Raw genomic sequence first — 21,903 nt, forward strand, 5'->3', positions numbered from 1 at the left:
AATGTTCGCTGTGGATCATTAAAACCACTTGTCTGTGTACAGGTAACTCAGACATTCTGAATCCCCGGCCACAGTCGACCATTTCTCCAGCAGATTTACATGGCATGTGGTATCCAACAGTTCGCAGAACACTGGTCTGTCTCTCAAAACTTTACAGATGCATCGATGTAAGTTTCAGAAAAGCCTTTCTTTTTACTTATATTTGCTTGAAAATCTTCTCTTCTTTCACCAAAAGCCCAGCCCACCTGCTAGTTGCATCCAGCTCTTTAAATAAGAAAGTCTTACGGGTGGTGAGGTGAGGATAATTAGGATTTGAAGATGTAATGTCAAGTTAGTTGTCCATTCACTTTGAAACTTGGGCCCCAGCAGTCAGCTGCCATTGTTCTCTGCCGAGTTGCAGAAGGTTGGCCTGATAGCACAAGGTGAGGAAAGATGTTCATGTGTGGGATGAGTAACAGCATAGATTGGTTGTGGGGAATGGTTGCTCACGTTCTGTTGGTTTTAATTAAATACAGGGGCTCCCCAGGTTATGGAAGACCTGACTTATGGATATGTCCCATAAATTTTTTTAAAAGTAAATTGGTTTATTATTATCACATGTACTGAGGTACAGTGAGAAACATTGTTTTGCATGCCATCCATACAGATCATTTCATTACAACAGTGCATTGAGCAATCTCAAGGGAAAGTAATGACAGAATGCAGAGTAAAGTGTTACAGCTACAGAGAAAGTGCAGTGCAGGCAGACAATAAGATGCAAGGTAGATCATGAGGTCAAGAGTCTACCTCATCGTAGTAGGAGACAGTTCAATAGTCTTATAACAGCGGGATAGAAACTGTCATTGAGCTTGGCGGAACATGCTTTCAGGCTTTTGTATCTTCTGCCCGATGGGACGGGGGGAGAAGAGAGAATGTCCAGGGTGAGTGTTTCTTTTTATTATATTGGCTACTTTACCGAGGCAGTGAGGAATGCAGAGAGTCCACAGAGGGAGGCTGATTTCTGTGATGTGCTGAGCTATGTCTACAACTCTACAGTTTCTTGTGATCACGGGCAAGCTGTGATGCATCTGGAGAGGATGTTTTATATGGTGCATCAAGGAAAATTAGTGAGGGTCAAAGGGGACATGCCAAATTTCTTTAGCTTCCTGAGGCAGTAGAGGCACTGGTGAGCTTTCTTGGCCATGGCGTCTATGTGGTTGGACCAGACAGGCTATTGAAGCTTTCAACCCTCTCAACCTCGGCACCATTGATGCAAACAGAAGCATGTGCACTGCTCCCCTTTCTGAAGTCAATGACCAGCTCTTTTGTTTTGCTGACATTGAGGGAAAGGTTGTTATCATGACACCATATCACTAGGCTGTCTGTCTCCTTCCTGTACTCCGACTTGTCATTATTTCAGATACGGCCCACCACGGTGATGTCATCTGCAAACTTGTAAATGGAGTTAGGGCAGAATCTGGCCACACAGTCATGTCTGTATAGGGAGTAGAGTAGGGCGTAGCCTTCTGGGGCACCAGTGTTGAGGATAATCGTGTTAAGGATGTTGCTGCCTATCCTTACTGATTGTGATCTGTTGGTCAAGAAATCAAGGATCCAGTTGCAAAAGGAGTTGTTGAGTCCCAGGTCTCGGAGATTGGAGATGAGTTCGCTTGGAATTATAGTATTGAAGGCAGAGATGTAGTCAGTCAACATTAGTCTAACGTAGGTGCCTTTACTGTCCAGATGCTCCGGGAATGAGTTTAGGGCTAGGGAGGTGGCGTCCGCTGTAGGCCTGTTTCACCATCTGGATAATTGCAGTAGATCAGGGTTGTCTGGGAGGGTGAAGTTAATGTGTGCCATGACCAGAGGCACTTCATGATGGTGGATGTCAGAGCAACCGGACGGTAGTCATCAAGGCATGTTACCTTGTTTTTCTTAGGTACCAGGATGATAATGGCCTTCTTAAAATAGGTGAGAACCTCAGATTGAAGTAAGGAGAGGTTAAAAATGTCTGCAAATACCCCACCAGCTGATCTGCACAGGATCAGAAGACACAGCCAGGGTCACCATCCAGGCCAGATGCTTTCCGCAGGTTCACTCTCCGGAAGACTGATCTTACATCCTCAACAGTGACCACTGGTTCAGTTGCATTGGAGGGTGTTGGGGTGGGTGGTGACACTCCATTCCCCTTCTGTTCAAAACGTGCATAGAATGCGTTAAGCTCATCAGGAAGGGATGTGCTGTTGTCGGCGATGCTGCCTGACTTTTGTAGCCCGTTTATAGCATGTAAGCCCTGCCACAATTGACGTCTGGGTCTTGCTTTTGGACTGGTATTGTCTCTCGGCATCTCTGATGGCTTTATGAAAGTCGTATCTCGATTTTTTTTTTATATAGTCAGGGTTACCTGATTTGAACACCTCAGTCTTGGACTTCAGTAGGGAGTGGATTTTTCTCTACAGGAAAGCATTTTTCTTTACAGGAAAGCTAGTTACAGAAATGCAAACATCTTCAGGAGTTATGGAATAGGGGTAGCAGCTAGTTAATTCAAAAGACAACCAGTCTTCAAAAAAAAATGTTTATATGTAACCTCCCTACAGTAATCAAACATATAGATTGTCTTTAAGAACGCAGCTCTTCAGGGCAAAAAGCCTCTTAAGAGATTTGCTTTGGTAGCTGATAAGGCAAACTCTTCTAGTAACACTTGTAAAATACTTGATCAAACAATGGAGCATCCATTGATACTTTAAGGCCATTGAAACTAGCCATTGGAAGTGGGACATTCTGATTCTGTACCATTGTAACTACACAGGAGAAGACAATAAATAAACATTCATGTTAATTGACCTTAATTGAAATTGTTCATTTCTGATTTATGGAATAATCGATTTTGTGGACAGTTCCCAGGGGACTGCCTGTCTATAACTAGGACTAGTCTCTGATATCACCTGAAAGCTTCCACCAAATGTCTAACTTTTGGGTCCACACTTCCACTTTAGCAGGAGTTCATAAACAACTCCCAAAGTGAGGTGCAAATTTATTTTTTTAACAAATTTTTTCTATCTGCTCATTTGTTGAGATCTGGGTGTCACTGGCTAGGCCATCATTTATTGCCCATCTCCAATTGTCCTTGAAAAGGTGGCAGAGAGTCATCTTCTTGAACTGCTACTTCTGGTGAAGATGCTCCCACAGTGTTAAGTAGGGAATTCCGGGATTTAGATCTACCGATGATGAAGGACCTGCAATATATTTCCAAGTCTGGATGTTTCGAGATTTGAAGGGGAAGCTGTGGGTGGTGGTGTTGCTCTGTGCCTGTGGTCCTTGTCCTCCTCGCTGGTAGAAGTCACAGATTTGGAAGGTAGGTCTGAGTAATTGAGGCAAATAACCGCAGTGCATTTTGTAGATGGTTCACACCAGAGCTACTGTGCACCAGTGGTGGAGGGAATGAATGTTCAGGGTGGTGGATGAGACACCAGTGCCCTGCTTTGTCCTGGATAGTATCGAATGTATGGAGAGTTGTTGAAGTTGAACTCATTCAGGCAAGTGGAGAGTATTTAAAATACCAGTTTGTATTGAAGTGGCACGTTTAATGTAGTAAAATATATAATATGGTTCACAGGAGCATTATCAAGCAAAATCTGGCACATCATAACGCTTAGACTAATGACCTGAAGCTCGGTTAGAGGTTTTAAGAAATGAGCTAAAAGGGAGATGGAGAGGTTTAGGACTTGGCAGTAGAAGGCATATCCACCAGTGGTAGAGCAAAGGAATGGGGTAATCTCAGGTTGCATAGCTTTCCTGTTGAGATATTCGTTTATCAGCTGCCAGTGGCGTGAGGCAGCTGGTCGGATGCTCTTAGACAATGTGTGTGATAGATAACCTGCCAGTAACCCTCCCAGGCTCAGCACATTGGTCCAGCAACTTGTGCAGGAACTTCCTGTAACTGAACAGCTGCTGCATGGTTCACCTCTTGTGCTGAGAAACACAGCTGTTTCAGAAGCAAAATACTGCAGGTTATGAAGTTAAAGACAGAGAATGCAGGAAACACTCAGCAGGCCATGCAACATCTGTGGAGAGAGAAGCAGTTTAAGGTGGATGGATGTCCACCTGAAGGGTACATTCATTTCTTTGTCCACATGCTTCCGAAGTTTCCAAATGTTTCCAAACATTTTCTGTTATTTTTCCGCTATCTGTTGTAGACCACTTATAGAAACAACCAATTAGAAAATTTATTCTCCAACTCTGTTTTTGCTGCATGCACTCCTCATCTTAGCATCCCAAGGTTCAGGGCAAGTGGGGTATATGTAATGCCTTAGCTGATGGTGTGGGCGACTGAACATCATTAAATGCAGCCGGGTGTTATGCTTCTGGCTGCAGAGTGTTTAGGAAACTGAGGTTTAGTGGTGAAACATTACATCACAGCGCAGGACAGGAGTGACTGGAGTTAAATTTCAAAATAATATCGAGACATGAGACTGCAGTTGCTGGAATCTGGAGCAACACACATTCTGTTGGAGGAACTCAGCCGGTCAATAAGGCATCTGTGGGGGGGAGAGGAATTGTCGACATTTCGGGTTAAAACCCTCCATCCTGACAATTCTTCCGTTTTCCCCCCTCCCCCGGATGCTGCTCGACCCACTGAGTTCCTACAGCAGATTGTTTGTTGTTTAAAATAATACCGTGACTCAAACACTGAACATCCTAGCATTGATTTTCTACCACCAAAATATCCCAGTGTTTCCCTGATTAGATGAAGAAGTCGTTTTCTGGAGCATTGTAATATTTTTTAAAATGGAAAGTCCATCTTGGTTTGTTTTCTGAAAGGCAAAAGGCTGCTTTGCTTAACAATGTGTGCGTTAGCGCTTAAGGTGAAGTGTGTGTGATGTAACTGTGGTGCGTTTTCTCCAGCGGACGGTGTTTCAAGGTCTGTCGCAGGAAGCCTTGTCTGCCTGTATCCAGTCGTTGCTGGGGGCTGCTGATTCAATCACTAAAAACAAGGTCAGTGAACATTTCATAACATCGATTATTTGTATCAGTCTGTTTTTTTCTCATCCCTTCCTCTCTTTCTCTCACCTTGTTGAAATTCTCCAGCTCTCCTGAACCTGATCTTAAAGGTGATCCACCCGCAAGGCCTGCAGAATCATAGATGACCCCTTTCATCCCTCCCACGATCTATTTGTCCCACTGCCGTCTGGCAGGCGGTACCAGAGCATCCTGGCCAGAACTACTAGACTGTATAACAGCTTTATCCCCCAGGCTGTCAGGCTCCTGAATACCCTGGAGGCAGTCTCAGACAAATGCCGCGTCAAAAGTCCTGGTTTGCACAACGGCACATAAGAACTTTGGCTGCTGCTGAACATGTTTATACACTTAGTGCAATACACTGAGTTCTGCATTTTCTTTGTCCAACTCAGTTTTGCACTAACCTTGCATTAATTTTGTATCCTGTATATTACATTTTTTTGCACTATTTGTGCTTGCACAATTTCTCTATGTATGTCCTCTGTTGTGTGAGTCTGGGGGAAACGACATTTCGTTCCTCCATGTGTTTTACACCATATGGGTGAATGACGAAGTATAACTTGAACTTGATCTGAGTCAGGTTCCGTGGCTCCTGGCTCAATTATTCATGGGAACCTTGACAGTTGTCATGAGGCTGCTTGGCCACAGGGTGGTAGCAGAGCCAAACCCAGGCCTGTCCTTGCCCACTATCCAGACTCAGTTAGTACATGCAGAGCCTCTTCCTTCCCCACCTGGGCACATCAAAACCACTTAATGTTATGCCTTCCACCATCCAAGCTAACTCACCAGGCATTGGGAGTCAACCCTATGATCTACGTGGTTCCGCCACACATTGAACGCACCAGGAAAGATATAGAATTGCAGTTGATTAATTTTGTTTTGTGAGCTAGATTATTGTTCTGTTTCATACAGAATAATTTTGGATAAACTCTGGAAGAATGGCCTCAAAAAATGTGCCTTTCCCATGCTAAGAATGTCTCAGAGTTCACTGCAACCAATGAAGTAAGCTTGAATTGCAATCAATGTTGTAATGCAGAAAACAGCATGCTCATTGAAACAGTTTTGTGGTAATGTTGCAACAGTCTTACTGCTGTTGGCTGAAGGAGAAGCATTGGCTGGGCCTCCTCCTCCTCTTCAGATTAATGTGCAGGGATAATTTACATCAGGCAGAGGAAATGCAAGGCTTCGTGTAATATTTCATCTAAAAAGTGCCCACCGTCTTGGTACTGCGCTGTCAGCAGAAGACAAGGTTTAAAACTTTACCTGCAATAAATGTAAAATGTTACTTGAATACCAAGTCTTCTACTCACAGAGACAGCTCAGCTGCATCTGAGTGGAAGGTATATTATGTTTTAAGTACAGTATTCAATTTCATGAGTAGATCTGCTGAAACAGTCCTGCCAAATTCGACTGTATGTTCTTCAAGCTGTTTCTGGAGATGCTTTTTTTCTTTGTCCACTTCCTTCTGAACATCACTTTGCCAAAATGCAAACAGATCATTATCAGTATGAACTAGCCAAATATGTGTGTGTCTTTTAAAATAAATGTCTGTCTGAAGTTTATTTCTTTTACATACCTAGTATTCTGCACAGACTTAGGATCACTAGTGTCAGTAACCTATGTCAGTCAGGAGACTATTTCAATGAAGGCCGGTGCAATTTTCTCGCATTGTAAAATTAGCTTATGTTGCACGAGATGCAAGAAGTGGAGCAAGTTGGTTAATCACTTTATCCAAGAGCTCATTGTGTAAAGAATGTTGATCCTTTCTCTGCATTTTTATTCCAGACTGTGACAGATGGACAGCTCTTCCTTATCAAGCACCTTTTGATCCTTCGGGAACAGATTGCTCCTTTCCACACTGACTTTGCCATTAAGGAAATTTCCCTGGACCTTAAAAAGACTAGAGGTACTGCTAGGTGCTGGCTGGTAGAGCTGGGTGGCCCCCTTCTACCCATCTTTTACTGTTCAACACAACTCCAGGTTTATTCTATGTTCATTTGCAATGACCTGCATACTTTCTGCCATGCTTTTTAACAACTAATTCTGCAGCTTTGTATTACTGATGACTTTCTTGCAGCTATAGCACACTAAATCATCTTGGATGGCTACTTCACTTGCTCTTGTTAACTGGGCAAGGACCAAAGATTTGTCTTCAACTTGGAAGTACGGTCGGATGTGAGGGGAAGAGTGTAGCCTCTGAACGTATCTGACACTGTTGTGCGTTAGGAATGATTGCTCCGAATAGCTGTGCAAATCCAGAATATGTCCATTATTGATCAGAGCATGGATTACTTGTAGCTGACTGCCTGATGCTGAGTTCTTTGGAAAAGGGATGCTCATCACTTCAGTTTTCCATGTTGCAGTGTTGTAGTTACACCACCAGGTGGTGACAAAGGATTAGTTTCAAGGCTGGTTTGTGCGATAGTGCCATGCCCCCTGCAGCCTTTCCTCGCTGTGCAAAGGGAATGTGTTCCCGGAAAGTGTTTTGTAAAGTGAAATTACAAATCACAAAGGCTGGGAAAAGTGCTTGTTTAGTTTTTCGATGATGTATTTTTATGAGCAGAGAGTGGTGCGATATTTATTATAGCAAGAAATAACTTTGTAAATGGAAAACGTGCATTATTATGCAACTTGATAAATCTAACATTCATAGATTAAGGAATATTTCTTACAATCCTCTGTTCTACTTAGCTCTCCCATTCATTCCCATGGGATGCCTTTGTCTTTCAATGGGCAGTGCTTCTAATATCAACAAAATCTTACAAAGGTAAAGGCAAAGTGTGGCTTTTTTATAGCATTTAAACTAAAGTAACAATATAAAAAAGTAAAAACAAAATACTGGAAACACTGAGCAGGTCAGGCAGAGAGAAACAGATAACCTTTCAGGTACGAGACCTTTCATCAGAACTAAGTGTGTAAGACTAGTGGCTGGCAGCTATATAAGACTGGCACAAAGCAGTTATGGGCAAGAGTCACTGGTTGGCGCCCAGCAGAACCACAGCTTTTATATGACCGTTCAGCCTTGCTGATTTAATCCGTTTCCCATCCGCATAAACTACACAAGGGAGGTGGACTGAAGCCCTTGAAGAGCACTACTTCACAGACCCAGAAGTCTGGAGTCTACAATAGACACTTCATACCTGTATGTGCAGCAGCTGAAGTAATAACACAATTTAGGTTTTTTTTCCTGGGTTAGCTTTATGCTGTCAGTGTGTGAACACTGGTAAAGTGGTCAGAAAGCCAATTCACTTTCAGCAGGGGTGTGAGATCCTGAATTTAACCTATCAGTAGGTTTGGGGTGGTGTCACTCCTCCTTAGAGTGAAACTGGGCTTGAGCATGTGAAATAATTTCACCAAGTCCACAAATTAATTTATGGCTGCTCTCAACTGCAGTTACTTAACATTCTAATCTGTAACTACATGTCGAGCAAAACCATTTGAATTGTTGACTATCACCTTGAAAGAATGCTAATCCATTTTTGTATATGTTTTTTCTGTCTGCTCTTTGCTTTGTTAGTCTTTACAGTGTTGAATGCTCCAGTTCATTTCCAGATCAACTAACTACTTTTCTGAATTGCACCTGAACATTAATAAGCTCTTCATTTTACATGGTGTGTTTCTAGTTGAGATACAGGTGAAGGGTAATATATCCTTGTGGTATTGTTAGCTGGCTGACTCATGGTTTTGCTCCTTCATTATATGTGCAGTTGCTACATGGGCAAATCTATGTGCCAGCCAGCAAGTGAGGTGGTGAGCTGGTGGCGGTAAGTAATCGAAGCTCAGCATTCTCTCTTTTTATTCGTTCAAGGGAAGTGGGCTTCACAGGCTGAGCCAGCATTAAATTGCCCATCCCTGGTTGTGAAGGTGGTGGTGAGCTGCCTTCTTGAACCACTGCAGTCCTTGAGGTGTGGGTGTACTCACAACTCTGTTAGGGAGGTAGTTCCATGATTTGGCCCCTTTAACAGTGGCAATATATTTCCAAGTCAGGATGGTGTGTGGCTTGGAGGGCAACTTCCACGTGGTGGTGGTTGTATGCTTTTGAAGAAAAACAAAATAAATAAACTCGAAGCCTTGGGAAATATTTTTAATTTTTAAAGGAATGTTAGTTAAGAACATGTGAATGTTTTCCTGTTGAACATCTAGTCTGTCAATGGTACTATCTCAAGGTACGAAATTTCAAATTTGTTTTACAAAGAAGAATAATTAACTTGCAACAGTTTATATCTGATGAGATTGTCAGAGTATTCTCCAAAGAAGACTGTGCGCGTAGATTAGACTACAAGGGGCAGTTTCAACCCTGTCCAATGACCTCTCCTCAGGACTGAGATCCAAGTCTTGAGGCTGCCTTCTCACCAAGAAACTGGAGGTGCTGTTAACTCTTGAATTGGCCATCAGCTGGAGAGTTCTTGTATGCCAGGTGTTCACAGAGCAGTCCGCTGGTAATACCCATTACACAGCTCTGGAATTCTGCACTTGTCCAACTTAGCAGGTCATCTGTCATAATTATAGACATCTGAAGCCCACGCCAGGATCTGAAACAATTCCCTCCTTTGCTCACATTGATGAGTTTCCTTCAGGGACTCCTGGCATTGTTGCACCTATCTTCCTCTCCTCACAAAGGCTGATTCACTGGGTATCCCTCCATTTATTGAAAGTTATGTTTTAAGTGTCAACTATTTCTCCATATCTTCCCTTTACTTTTTGCCAGCTGGATCCTTAACCTACTTAGTGTATTTGTGCTTTTGGTCTCAGTGCTGGATAAAAGAACCTTGAGAATAAGAGAATTCCCTGTTTGCCAAAGCAAGCTTTGCAGTTTTCTAAACAAAAAGCTCAACTCTTTTACACTTTTCAATGCTAAGTGGACTATCCTAATTACTGTTACACAATCCTAGCTCTCCCCTGCACCCCATTGCCCCCAACTTTCCCTTCTTGATCCCAACCCTTCTTTCTCCTTTTGGCTCACCCACCTTTCCTGCCTACAGCTCCCTCCCTCCTCCCTCCTCCCAAATGGTTTGCCTTTTTCTTTCATAATGTTCCACACTGTTGTAAACTTTCACATTTTGTTCCACCATTTTACAGAACTGCCATGCAATAGTCTTCACCAAGCTTTGCAGTTGTTCCGTTAGGAGTCTCAAACTGCGGGAATCTTGTCCTCGTTCTCATTCTCCTGCTCTCTGGGCCTTTGCTTTTCACCTTGATTGGCTTCAGTTTGAAATATAAAGTCCCTTTGAGCTTCTTTGTGTCACTAGTCTTTTAGCTTGAGGATACGGATAATGAACAGGGCCTTTTCTTGTATTCAGGTGCTGACAAATCATTGCCAACAAATTTTATAAAACAATATTAGTATTAAACAATGAGTGCAATCAGCAGAAATCAAGGAATTATTCTCTGCTATTTGTTAATTTGCAACACTCCACATGTGGATTTATGGAGTTTCGTTATTAAATTTCTCATCTTAAAGATGTGCAGCTGTAATGTAACTACTGATTGTAGGACTAGCCTAATGTCTTTTTAATTTAAAGGGGAACTCCTTGACTGTTCCTACAACTGAGGTTAAATCCTGACATCAGATACTATCTATCTGGAGTTTGCATGTTCTCCCTATTACCATTAGGGTGCTCCACTTGGGAGGTTAATTGACTATGGTAAATTACCTTGATGTAGGTGAGTGACAGGACATTCAGTGAGGAGTTGACAGGCATAAGAAGGAGAAAGGGTAACAGGGAAATGTGAGGGAGATGGGGCTGGTGAGAGCTGGCATGGACTCAATGGGCCAAATGGCCACGTCCTATGAGTTATGGACAGATCCCCTTAATTAAAAAAGTCTTCAATAGGGAACTTGGAAGAACCGCTTTGCTCAGAGTAGTAAAATATGGAAGGGGCTACATAGAGTGCTAGTCATAGAGACATACTGCATGGTCTACTGAGTATCCACCGGCCATCAACTGCAAGGAGCTAATGAGACTAACCTTATGAATTAAGGGGAAGCTGGATATATGGATGGAGAAAGAAATGGTAAACAATGCTGATAGTGTTAAATCCAGAGTAACAAAGGACTCAGTGAAATGTGAACACAAAGTGGGCTGAATGGTCTTCTCTGCTGTACCTTCTTTGTGCTTCTCTCTGCATTTGATTTGGTACTTTAGCTGATCACACAGTTGATTTTCTCCTAAATGTCAAGGTTTATTTTATCTGAACGCTGTAACTTGCCCTGTAGCATTTGACAACTTCTTTGCCCTTTGTAATCCTACAAACTCCAACCCAGACTTATGCAGCCCAGCAACTGTGGGACTGTTAAAATGGGATTCCAACTGCAGCAGAAAATGTAGGGAATGCACAGCTAGTTCCTTGCCAGCTGTCATGAGAATGTTGTTTGGGGTTGTAAAACATTTTGACTTTAATTAGAGCTGAAAAATAAAGAGCTGGAAGATAAGTCAGCCCTCATGGAGGATGAGAGGGGGATGTTATGAAGAAAGGCCTCCTATTGGAGGAAGTTAATGGGTTGAATGACATGCTGTCTAATATAAAAACAGGAATCTGTTGGGTCACCTTCCACCCACTCCTCACTCCCACCTCTCCCTGTGTTCTGTCTTTTATTCCATTCTGTTGAACAAGATTTTGAGCTGTCACTGTTCTATAATAGACATTACCAGCCTTGCACGATGTTACTTTAATAGTTGCAGATTTGTGGTGGTTTTTCTTACTCCCCAGCTGCTCTGAATTTATGGATACACAGTCCTGACTGTATTTTGTTTCCATTGTTGATCCCACCTATACTGCAGCTGTAATGATGTTTAACTCCTTCTGTGCATCCATGGGCATGATTAAGCAGGCCTTGTGTTGGGAGCTTCTCCTGGGGAATTGGTGGGCGCAGTGTCCATCATTTTATCTCTGTTATAATTAATAGGTAGGAACAAGCAGGTTTTAACAATATTCAGAGATAGTGACCACAACCCCCTGACCTTTAGCATAGCCATGGACAAGGAAAGGAGCAGACGATATGGGAAAGTTTTTAACTGGTGAGGGGGCGGGGGGCTAATTACAATGGTATTAGTCAGGAACTTGGGAACGTAAATTGGGAGCAGATGCTCTCAGGGAAGTGCACAGCAGAAATGTGGAGGCTGTTTAAGGAACACACATGGTGTTCTGGATGGGTTTGTCCCACTGAGACAGGGAAAGGATGGTAGGGTAAAGGAACCTTGGTTGATGAGAGGAAGAAGGAAGCAGACTTAAGGTTTAGGAATCAAAAATCAGGCAGGGCTCTTGAGAATTATAAGGTAGCTAGGAAGGAGCTTAAGAAGGGACTTAGGAGAGCTAGAAGGGAACATAAGCATTCCTGCTCAGCATTCCTACCCTCACTCTAGTCATCCTCCTGTTCTTCACATACATGTAGAACGCCTTGGGGTTTTCTTTAATTCTACTTGCCAAGGCCGCCTTATGTTCCCTTCTAGCTCTCCTAAGTCCCTTCTTAAGCTTCTTCCTGGCCAGAGGAGTGGTACCAGAGGATTGGAGGATGGCAAATGTTGTTCCCTTGTTCAAGAAAGATAATAGGGATAATCCTGGGAATTATAGACCAGTGAGTCTTACGTCAGTGGTGGGCAAGCTATTGGAGAGGATTCGATTCTTAGGGACAGGATTTACAAGCATTTGGAGAAGCATAGTCTTATCAGGGACTGTCAGCATGACTTTGTGAGGGGCAGGTCATGCCTCACGAGCCTAATTGAGTTTCTCGCAGAGGTGACATAACAAATTGATGAAGGTAGAGCAGTGGATGTGGTGTATATGGACTTCATTGAGGTGTTTGACAAGGTTCCCCTTGGTAGGCTCATCCAGAAAGTCGTGAGGCATGGGATCCATGGAAAGTTCGCTGCGTTGATTTGAAATTGGCTTGTCCACAGAAGGCAGAGGGCAGCAGTAGATGGAGAGTATTCTGCCTGGAGGTCAGTGACTGGTGGTGTTCTGCAGGGATCTGTTCTGGCACCCCTGCTCATTGGGATTTTTATAAATGACTTGGATGAGGGAGTGGAGAGATGATTTAGTAAGTTTACAGATGACACGAAGGTTGGAGGTGTTGTGGATAGTGTAGAAGGTTCTCATAGTCTATATCTTGTAGGGATATAGACAGGATGCAGAGTGGCAAAGAAGTGGCAGGTGGAGTTCAATCCGGAAAAGTGAAGTGATACACTTTCAAAGAATGAACTTGAAGGCAGAGTATGGCGTTAATGGCTGGATTCTTAGCAGTGTGGAGGAACAGAGGGGTCTTGGGGTCCAAGTCCATGGATCCCTCATAGTTGCGGCGCAAGTTGATAGGGTGGTTAAGAAGGCATGCGGCATGCTGTCTTCATTAGTCAGGGGATTGAGTTCAAGAGCCATGAGGTAATGTTGCAGCTCTATAAAACTCTGGTTAGACCACACTTACAGATTGTGCACAGTTCTGGTCACCTTATAGGAAGCATGTTGGAAGCTTTAGAGAGAGAGTGCAGAGGAGATTTACCAGGATGCTGCCTGGATTAGAGAACGTGTTTTATGAGGAAAGGTTGAGTGAGCTAGGGCTTTTCTCTTTGGAGTGACGCAGGATGAGAGGTGACTTGATGGAGTGTATAAGATTATGAGGGGCATAGAGTGGACAGCCAGCACCTTTTCCCCAGGGCAGCAATAGCCAATACCAGAGGACATCAGTTTAAGGTCAGAGGAGGAAAGTTTAGATGAGATGTCAGAGGTAGGTTTTTTTTTACACAGAGTGATGGGTGCCTGAAACACACTGCTGGGGGTGGTGGTAGAGGCTCATACAATAGGGACATTTCAAAGACTCTTAGATAGGCACATGGATATAAGAAAAATGGAGGGTTATGGGCTGTGTAGGAGGGAAGGGTTAGATTGATCATGGAGTAGGTGTTTCTATCGGTTGGCACAACATCGTGGGCCAAAGGGCCATACCGTACTGTGTGGTACTGTTCTATGTTCTAATCTGCTCTTTATTGGCAGGAGTTTGGAATCTTCAGATTATACTGTAGATCTTTATGAATAAGCTCAACCCAGGGAGTGAAGCTGTGTTTACCTCTCGCCCTTTAAAGATCATGCAGCCCATTTTAGCCACATTGAGGCCAAACACAGGTTGGAGGAGCAACACCTCGTATTCTGCCTTGGTGGTCTCCAACCTGACAGCTTCAATGTTGATTTCTCTAATTTCCGGTAACCTCTCCTCTCTTCCCTGCCCCTATTTTATTCTTTTCCCTCCCCCCCCCCCCCCCCCTCCACCCCCCACCTCTCAGCTTCTCACATCACTCCCTTTCATCCCCTTTCACCTGTCACCTGCCAGCCTGTGCTCCTCCCCTGACCTCCTTATTCTGGCTTTTGCCCTTTTCCTTTCCTGACGAAGGGTCTCAACCTGAAACGTTGACTGTTTATTTCCCTCCATAGATACTGCCTGACCTGCTGGGTTCCTTCAGCATTTTGTGTGTGTTAGCCCGTTTGACCTGTTCTATTTGCCACTTGATTGCTTAACTTGATGTTATTTCTCAGTTTGACATTTGAATATTTTCTGTTACAGAAGCAGCATTTAAAATGCTGAATCCCAGGTCTGTCCCCAGATTATTCAGGTTGAGCAGCAACAATTCCATCCTTGAATTCCTGCTTGAGGTATGGCTCAAAGTATGTCCTGCATTCTTGGCAGCCACTGGTGAGAGGGGAGCCTGAAATGTGGTGTTGTGCAATGTGCTTGAGACTGTGAATCACCGAGGAAAGTATGTGGCAAAGCTCCCTGTTGGTTTTCTCATCATTAAGTGTGATATCCGTGAATAATCCAGGCGGTTTAAAATTGGTTCAGTGCGTGCATTACATCTTGGGTTGTTTGCAGAGTAGAGTGCAAGTACTTGAACAAGCAATAGCCACATTAGTTTTCCACTGCTGTGAGGAAGGGATAATCCCTCTTGTCTCTCTTTAGGGGTCTCCAGAGATCAAGGAACATTACATAGACTCGAAGAAGGAAGTCGACCGTAATTTGAAGTCTGCCTGTGAGAAGTTTATTCAGCACCAAACCAAGCTCTTTGTAGGACACCTGGAAGAGTTTATGACCAAAGTAAGGAAACTGCAGAGTTGTATTTTAATCTATAGTTTGTATCTCAGGCTGATATGTGTAAGTGCGCTGAATGGAGTTTTCCATGTATTCACCTGTAATATTATAGAGGAGATAGCTTTTCCAGCCTAGATACTGAGAATGATCCACAGGACTAGGTTTCAGCTTTGGCCATTGAAAAGGATGATAGCTTGCCCCAAGCCCACATGAGTTTCTTTACCAATATAGCTTGAATTATCTGGAAAGATCAGATAGGCTGGGACTGTTTACCCTGGAGTGAAGGAGGCTGAGAGGTGACGTGATAGAAGTGTATAAAATTATGAGAGGCATAGTTAAGTTGATAGCCAGTGTCTGTTTCCCATGATAGGGGTTGTCTAAAACTAGAGCCCATAGGTTTAAGCTGAGAAGGGGGAGGTTTAAAGTGGATCTGAGGGGTAAATTTTTCACTCAAAAAGCAGTTGGTATCTGGAATGAGCTGTCAGAGGAGGTGGTGGAGGCAGGAACAGTAACAATATTTAAGAGGCATCTGGACAGGTACTTGAATGAGGGGGGCAGAGAGAGATATGGAATTAATGCAGACAGGTGAGATTAGTTAAGATAGACATAATGGTTGGGATACACGCAGTGGACTGAAGGGTCTGCTTCTATGCTGTACAACTCTGTGACTATGGCACAGCTAATTCTATGGAAAGCCGCCTTGCCATTTTATAGTACAATATTTGGTCAGAGCTCTTGGTTTTGGAAACAACTTGAGTGCAGATTTGACACATTCTTTGCCTAAATGAAAGGGGTGATAAGTAGATTGGCATCCCTTTGCGTTGGTTGTTAAGCCTGTGTTATACAGAGACCTACGTCCTCTTGCTTCAACAAAGTACATGTTAGTGCCGTACTGTTTCTCTTCTGCTGCTGCTCTTTAGCATGACCGACAAATAGTGTCCATCTCCACATACCTGTTCTGCCTCAGCACAATCTCCGTTGAGCCCACCATGGTTCCTACATCGTCAGACTGCTTATCTCATTTCTTGTACTAGACGAGCAGAAATTCCCTCCAAATATTGGGGTGACCACCTTTGAAAATGCTTTTTTTTCCTCATCACTGTTCCTTAAACACTAGCCTCGGCCCTCTCCCTGTTTGTTCTGAATCAGACTGCTTACAACCTTGTTGTCATACTTAGCTATAAGAGGAGCTTCAAACCATGCACCTGTCCTATCACTAAGGGTTCACTTTTAATGTGGCCAGGTCACCACCTGCTAAAACCAACTCCACACTATTGTTACCTGTAGACTTGACTCTTGCAGTGCACTCCGGTCTAGCCTTCCTGTTCCCTGCATAGTTAGATCAAGCCTCTAGATTTCTGGTTGAGTACTCTCATTACTACACTACACTAAATTGACAAGCGTCTGGGCACCTGCACATACAATGTTGGGGAAAAGGGGGATAAGGTACACAAAGGAGTGGAAGCAGAGGAACTGGCCAAGGAAGTGGCACAGTACTGGGTGTCAGCAAGAAAGACACTATTGCGCATATTCCATGGTCACCACATAAAGAGCAGAAGATAGAGGAGCAGGGAAATTAAAGGTGTGCAAGAAATGTGAGCTGGTAATGTCAGGGCCTTCAATTCCCCCAGCATTGAGGTAGTTAATCATTGATTCAAGGCCAAGAGGAATAGAAATTTCCAAAGGGTGTTCAGGAGAAGTTCCTTAATCAATGTGTTTTCAGCCCAACAAAGGAGGCGTTGCAGGATCTGGTTCTGAACCTTGGATCATAAGGTTTAGATTAATAATTTAGAAGGAGAAGGACCGATCTAAAATATAATTTCTTGATTGGAGCAGGACTAACTTCAGTGAGATGAGAAGGGATTTGAACAGTGTAAAGTGTTAGCAAAGGTTGATAAGTAAAACCGTAACAGAACAATGGGTGACTTCAAGAAATGGTTTGGGTAAGGATGAGGTATATTCCCTCAAGGGAGGCAGAGGAATGACAGAAGTCATAGCTGGAATACTATAAATGCTTTGTCGGTCTTCAGCAAGAGAGAGGATGCAGCCAAAATCTCAGTAGAATGGGAAGTAGTAGAGAAAATGGATGGGGTGTAAAGCTGGTTTAAATAAAATGTCATTTGCTCCAGATGGATTGCATCCAAGTATGCTGAGGGAAGTGGAGGTAGAGATCAGAGGTGTGTTGAAATATTCCAATCCACCCAAAGGTACTGGGAGCTGCCAGAGGTATGGAGAATGACAAATGTGACACCTTTCAACAAAAGATACAAGGAGATGCCAGGCAACTCCCAGTCAGTCAGCTTAACCTTGATGTAATCTTTTAGAAACTGTATTCAAGGGGAGAAGAAAGCATTTGGAGATCAGAGTTAAGAAAGGAGAGTCAGCGCAGATTGTTAAAGGCAAACCTTATTTGAGTGACCTGAATGAATCTATTGATTGAGGGAACAGAATGTTAGTGAAGGGAATGCAGTCGTCTGTTTGGATCCTTAGAAGCCTATTTTTATAAATTCCCATGTTGAAGCTGGTTGGTAAAATTGAGGCTCACATCATAAGAGGGTTCATGGTGGCATGGACAGGAAATTGTCCTAAGGACAGGGAGCCAAGAGAAGCAGAAAAAGGTTGTTTCTCAGACAGGATGGTAGATGTTCCCCAGAGATCCAGTGCTTTTTTTGATGCACATTGTTGGGCAGGATTGTTCTGGGCCCAGCCCATTGTCCAGACCCATCTATGCTGCCTACCTTCCAGGCTTTCCTTTCCCAGAGGAGGAGGGCTGAATGAGCTGATCCTATGAACCCATGTGGTGTCACACAAGGGAGAGTGGTCTCCAAGAAGTAGGCAGGCTTCTGGTAGATATCATTCAGGCCCCAACACCAGAAAGCTGCCATCAAAGGCTTTTTATTTGACCCTTCATGGGACGAGAACATCACTGATGTGGTCAGTGCTAATTGTCCATCCCTACTTGCCTCTAAACCAAGGAGGCAATTAAGAGTCAACCTCGTTGATGGGTCTGGAGTCATATAGAGACCAGATCAGGTAAGAACATTGTATTTCCTTCCCTGAGGGACACATCAACAAGGGAGAAATTTAAAAGCTGTTCAGATAGAACTAAATAATTTAAAGGATTATTTAAAACATATTTTAAATTATGAATTAGACCTAATTTTAAACTAAAATACTAACTGTGCTGCAAAGAGCCAGCATGGCTGAATGGGCAAGACCTCTGATTTCACTACCTTACCTAATTCTTGCAACAGGTTTACCTTGTACATGGTTACAGTTCAACAGCAGTTATATTTTTTGAACAAAATAGGGGTAATGATTCCAACACAACTGACTTTATTTGTGCCGTTCTCCTTCATTGCTGACACTGAATTCCTCCTCTGTAGGTGTCAGCACTAAAAACCATGGGTCATCAGGGAGGGCCGAAATACAGCCTCGCACAGCAGCCCTGGGCACAGCCAGGTATGTTTGATTCCCTTCTGCTCCAGCTCAACGTATGGCTGTCTCCATTTCTATTTGAGATTTTTTTTATTTTTGGTATTTTAAGGCATGTATATTGCTATGTTTTAATAAGATGATCTTTATTTCCCCATTATGAAATGATATTCAGCGAGGTGGTAGTCTTAATCACAAGAGACCTTCAAATGTCTACTGGTGTCCAGATTCTGAGGGGATTCCACCTCCATGTTGGTTGAATCCACCTGCACTGTAGACAAGATGGAAAGAACCAATTTTCATTAATCAAGTACACTATCGAGTCCTCAGAGCATCCCCAGCAGCACAGTGACACAGCTGGTAGAGCTGCTGCCTCACAGCACCAGAGACCCGGGTTCAATCCTGACCTTGGGCACTGTCTGTGTGGAGTTTGCACTTGCTCCCAGTGTCCGCGTGTGTTTCCTTTGAGTGCTCTGGTTTCCTCCCACACCCCAAAGATGTGTGGGTTGGTAGGTTAATTGATCACCAAATTGCACCTAATTTGTAACTGGGTGGTAGAATCTGAAGGAAGTTGATGAGAAAGTGGGAAGAATAAAAAAAAATTGTGACTAATGTCAGATTAGTGTAAGTGGGTGGCTGATGGTCAGTGCAGACTCAGTGGGCTGTAGGACCCAATTCCGTGTTATATCTATCTGACTCTGAGCATAGATGCTGTTATGTAGGTAACGCAACTGTTAGATTTCACTTACCCAAACGGTAAATGAGTGGCCACATTCTGATTGAAGGAGGGTGCTAAACATGACAACAGAATGATTTCATTTAAGCAGGTGAACAGCTGAAAGACAGTAAAGGCAATAATATAGTGTTCCCTCACCACTGCATCATCCAGAGTTATGTGCTCAAATCCAAGCAGGAGGTCTGAACCCAGAACCTTGTGGTGTGGGTGCTCGTGAGTTTAGGCAGATGGATAAAGCACAAATGGAGACCAGATTGTGGTTTAGTGCAATGCAGATGGACAAATTGGATCTCTAAAATGAGAAAGTATGTGAAAGCCAGTCCAAAGAGAGTTTGCACCTCATCAAACAGGTATGCTCAGTTTGTATTCAAAGTGGAGATACTTGTTTCTTGCAATAGAAATATTAAACTTCTGTTTCTTTTCCATGAAATTTCAGCAAAAATCAATGATTTGGTGGCTTCCACATACAAGACTATCAAAGGAAAGCTCCCTGTGACTCTGAGAAGTCTGTCCTTGTATTTGTCCAATAAGGATACAGAGTTCATCCTATTTAAACCTGTACGGGTAAGTTATGATCTACCCTTTAAAACTGTATGATGTACACGTAGTCCAAAGCTAAGGTTAAGATGGGTCCACCTTTTGAGCTGAATGCATCTTTGACATTTGAATTGTATGTAGCTTGTACCATATCTGCAGTTACAGCCAGTTAACTGATCACTTATCAACAGGCCTAGATGCAAACAAAATATCTTGACCTTGAGTTAACTCCGCTCAGTCAGCTGACCTCAGTTGGGATTGGGAAGAGATGCTCATCCATTGGGGATTGGCTGGCAGTTCCCCTCAAGGCACACCAGCTACAAATTGTGCTGTGGTTACCTGCCTGGGGCTCCTCCAACAACTTCACTCAGATGCACAACCTCTCACCAATAGTAACAAGTGTACCTGGGGCTGGGGAAAGTCACTTCCTTAAGGTTTCTTTCCCAGTCACACATTTAACAACTTAGAAATAGGTCCCTGATCCTTCATTTCTGGGTCTAAATCTTGGAACTCCCACCCTGCAGAACTAAGAGTACCATAAACGTCTTGAGGGCAATGAAGGACGGGCAGGAAAATGTCTACCTTCCCATCGACATCCACGTCTCATAAAAGAGGCTGAGGTACAATGACAATTGCAGTTAGGATGGTTAACAGTCTTCCAGTGTAGAGAAGAAAGCTGAAATCACAAGGCACAGATCCACCCAGTCCAAGACACCTACAACTTTCTTGAATGCATTTCTCCCCCACTCTGCTTCCTGTAACAACTCTATTCCATTTTCCCAGTTTACCCATCATTACTGTTCAAATGATGTGATTTTACACACCAGTGCCTCTGAGATAGTTTCCGTTTTCCGCAACCAGAGTTGATCGGGCTCTCAATTGTGTCTCCTCCGTTTTCTGCATTTATGCTTTCCCCCTTCTCCCAGCCAGAGCAAGGAGAGTGTTCCCCTTGTCTTTGCCTTCCATTCTACCAGCTTCCACAGTCAGTAATCATTCTCCGTAACTTCCACTGCCTTCAACGCGATTCCACAATCAGACATATCTTCCCACCCACCTCCCCTTTATGCTCTCGGAGGGAACCATATTCCCTTTGAAACTTCCTGCTTCACTCCTCCATCTCCACCAGCCACTTATCTTCTCACAGCATTTCCCCCATGCAACCCCATCAGATACAACACTTGCTCTTTTATCTTCTTCCTTGTTATTCATGGACCCAGTCTTAGGTGAAGCAGCAAACATACTGCACTGTGTTCCTTCAATGCTTACAATATGGTAGCCTCCATATTACTAAAATCAAATGTAGATTGGATGATCACTTTGCCGACAATCCTCAAAGTAGAGCCTTTACTTCCACTTACCTATCAGTTTACCCCACTCCCACTCTGACATTTCTGTCTTTGCCTGACTTCACTATTCCGAGGAAGTCCAATGTGCGCTGGAGGAACAGCACCTCAAATTTTGCCTTGGTGCGCTGCAGCCCTTGGGAATTGATACTGAACTCAATAATTTCAGAAAACCAGCCTTCCCTGTTTGTAGGTAGTTGTGATGTAAGGTTATCCATCTATCTACTTTAACTTAGTTTTTAATCTCTCCACAGATGTTATCTGATCTACCTATTTCCAGCATTCTCTTTTGTTTTAGATTTCCTGCAACTGCTGATCTGCATCTCTCAGTTCCTGCGTCGTTCTTTTGTTTCTTCCTCTAACTGCCCTCATTCATCTATCAGCAGGACAGCTCCAAACGCATTGTGTCACCTGGATAACCTTGATGTGTGTACCCTATCACAGGCATTCCCATTGTTCTCTCCACCTCTTCCCCTTCTCTGCAACTTAACACACACTTGCATTCTCTCTTCTCATGTTTCAGATCAATGACAAGGTTGTGATGAAGCGACTTGGACTTGAAACCTTAACTCCATGTCTCTCTCCACAGATGTTGCCTGAACTGTTGATATTTCCAGTATTTTCTGTTTTTGTTTCAGATTTCCAGCATCTGCAAATTTTTTTTCTTGAAGCCTACTCTGCTTCTTGGTCAGAGAAAAAAAAATGTATTTTTAAATAAAATCCAGTAATACTGAGAGAATCCAAATTCTTACCGATTCCAATCACCCCATTAGTAGAAGCTG

General features: G+C 43.3%; 1 protein-coding gene across 1 annotated transcript in view; it reads left to right on the forward strand.

Annotated features, from left to right (window-relative positions):
* cog3 (component of oligomeric golgi complex 3) overlaps nucleotides 1–21,903 on the forward strand; it is a 70,630-nt gene that overhangs the window by 43,562 nt on the left and 5,165 nt on the right. The window contains exons 15-21 of the mRNA XM_052014218.1: nucleotides 43–167; nucleotides 4,885–4,974; nucleotides 6,784–6,904; nucleotides 14,549–14,637; nucleotides 14,942–15,076; nucleotides 18,457–18,532; nucleotides 19,678–19,805. Of these exons, the coding sequence (XP_051870178.1) occupies nucleotides 43–167; nucleotides 4,885–4,974; nucleotides 6,784–6,904; nucleotides 14,549–14,637; nucleotides 14,942–15,076; nucleotides 18,457–18,532; nucleotides 19,678–19,805 (764 nt within the window). The remainder of the gene's footprint in view (nucleotides 1–42; nucleotides 168–4,884; nucleotides 4,975–6,783; nucleotides 6,905–14,548; nucleotides 14,638–14,941; nucleotides 15,077–18,456; nucleotides 18,533–19,677; nucleotides 19,806–21,903) is intronic.

Source organism: Pristis pectinata, chromosome 4 (assembly GCF_009764475.1).
Source record: "Pristis pectinata isolate sPriPec2 chromosome 4, sPriPec2.1.pri, whole genome shotgun sequence".
NCBI lineage: Eukaryota > Metazoa > Chordata > Chondrichthyes > Rhinopristiformes > Pristidae > Pristis > Pristis pectinata.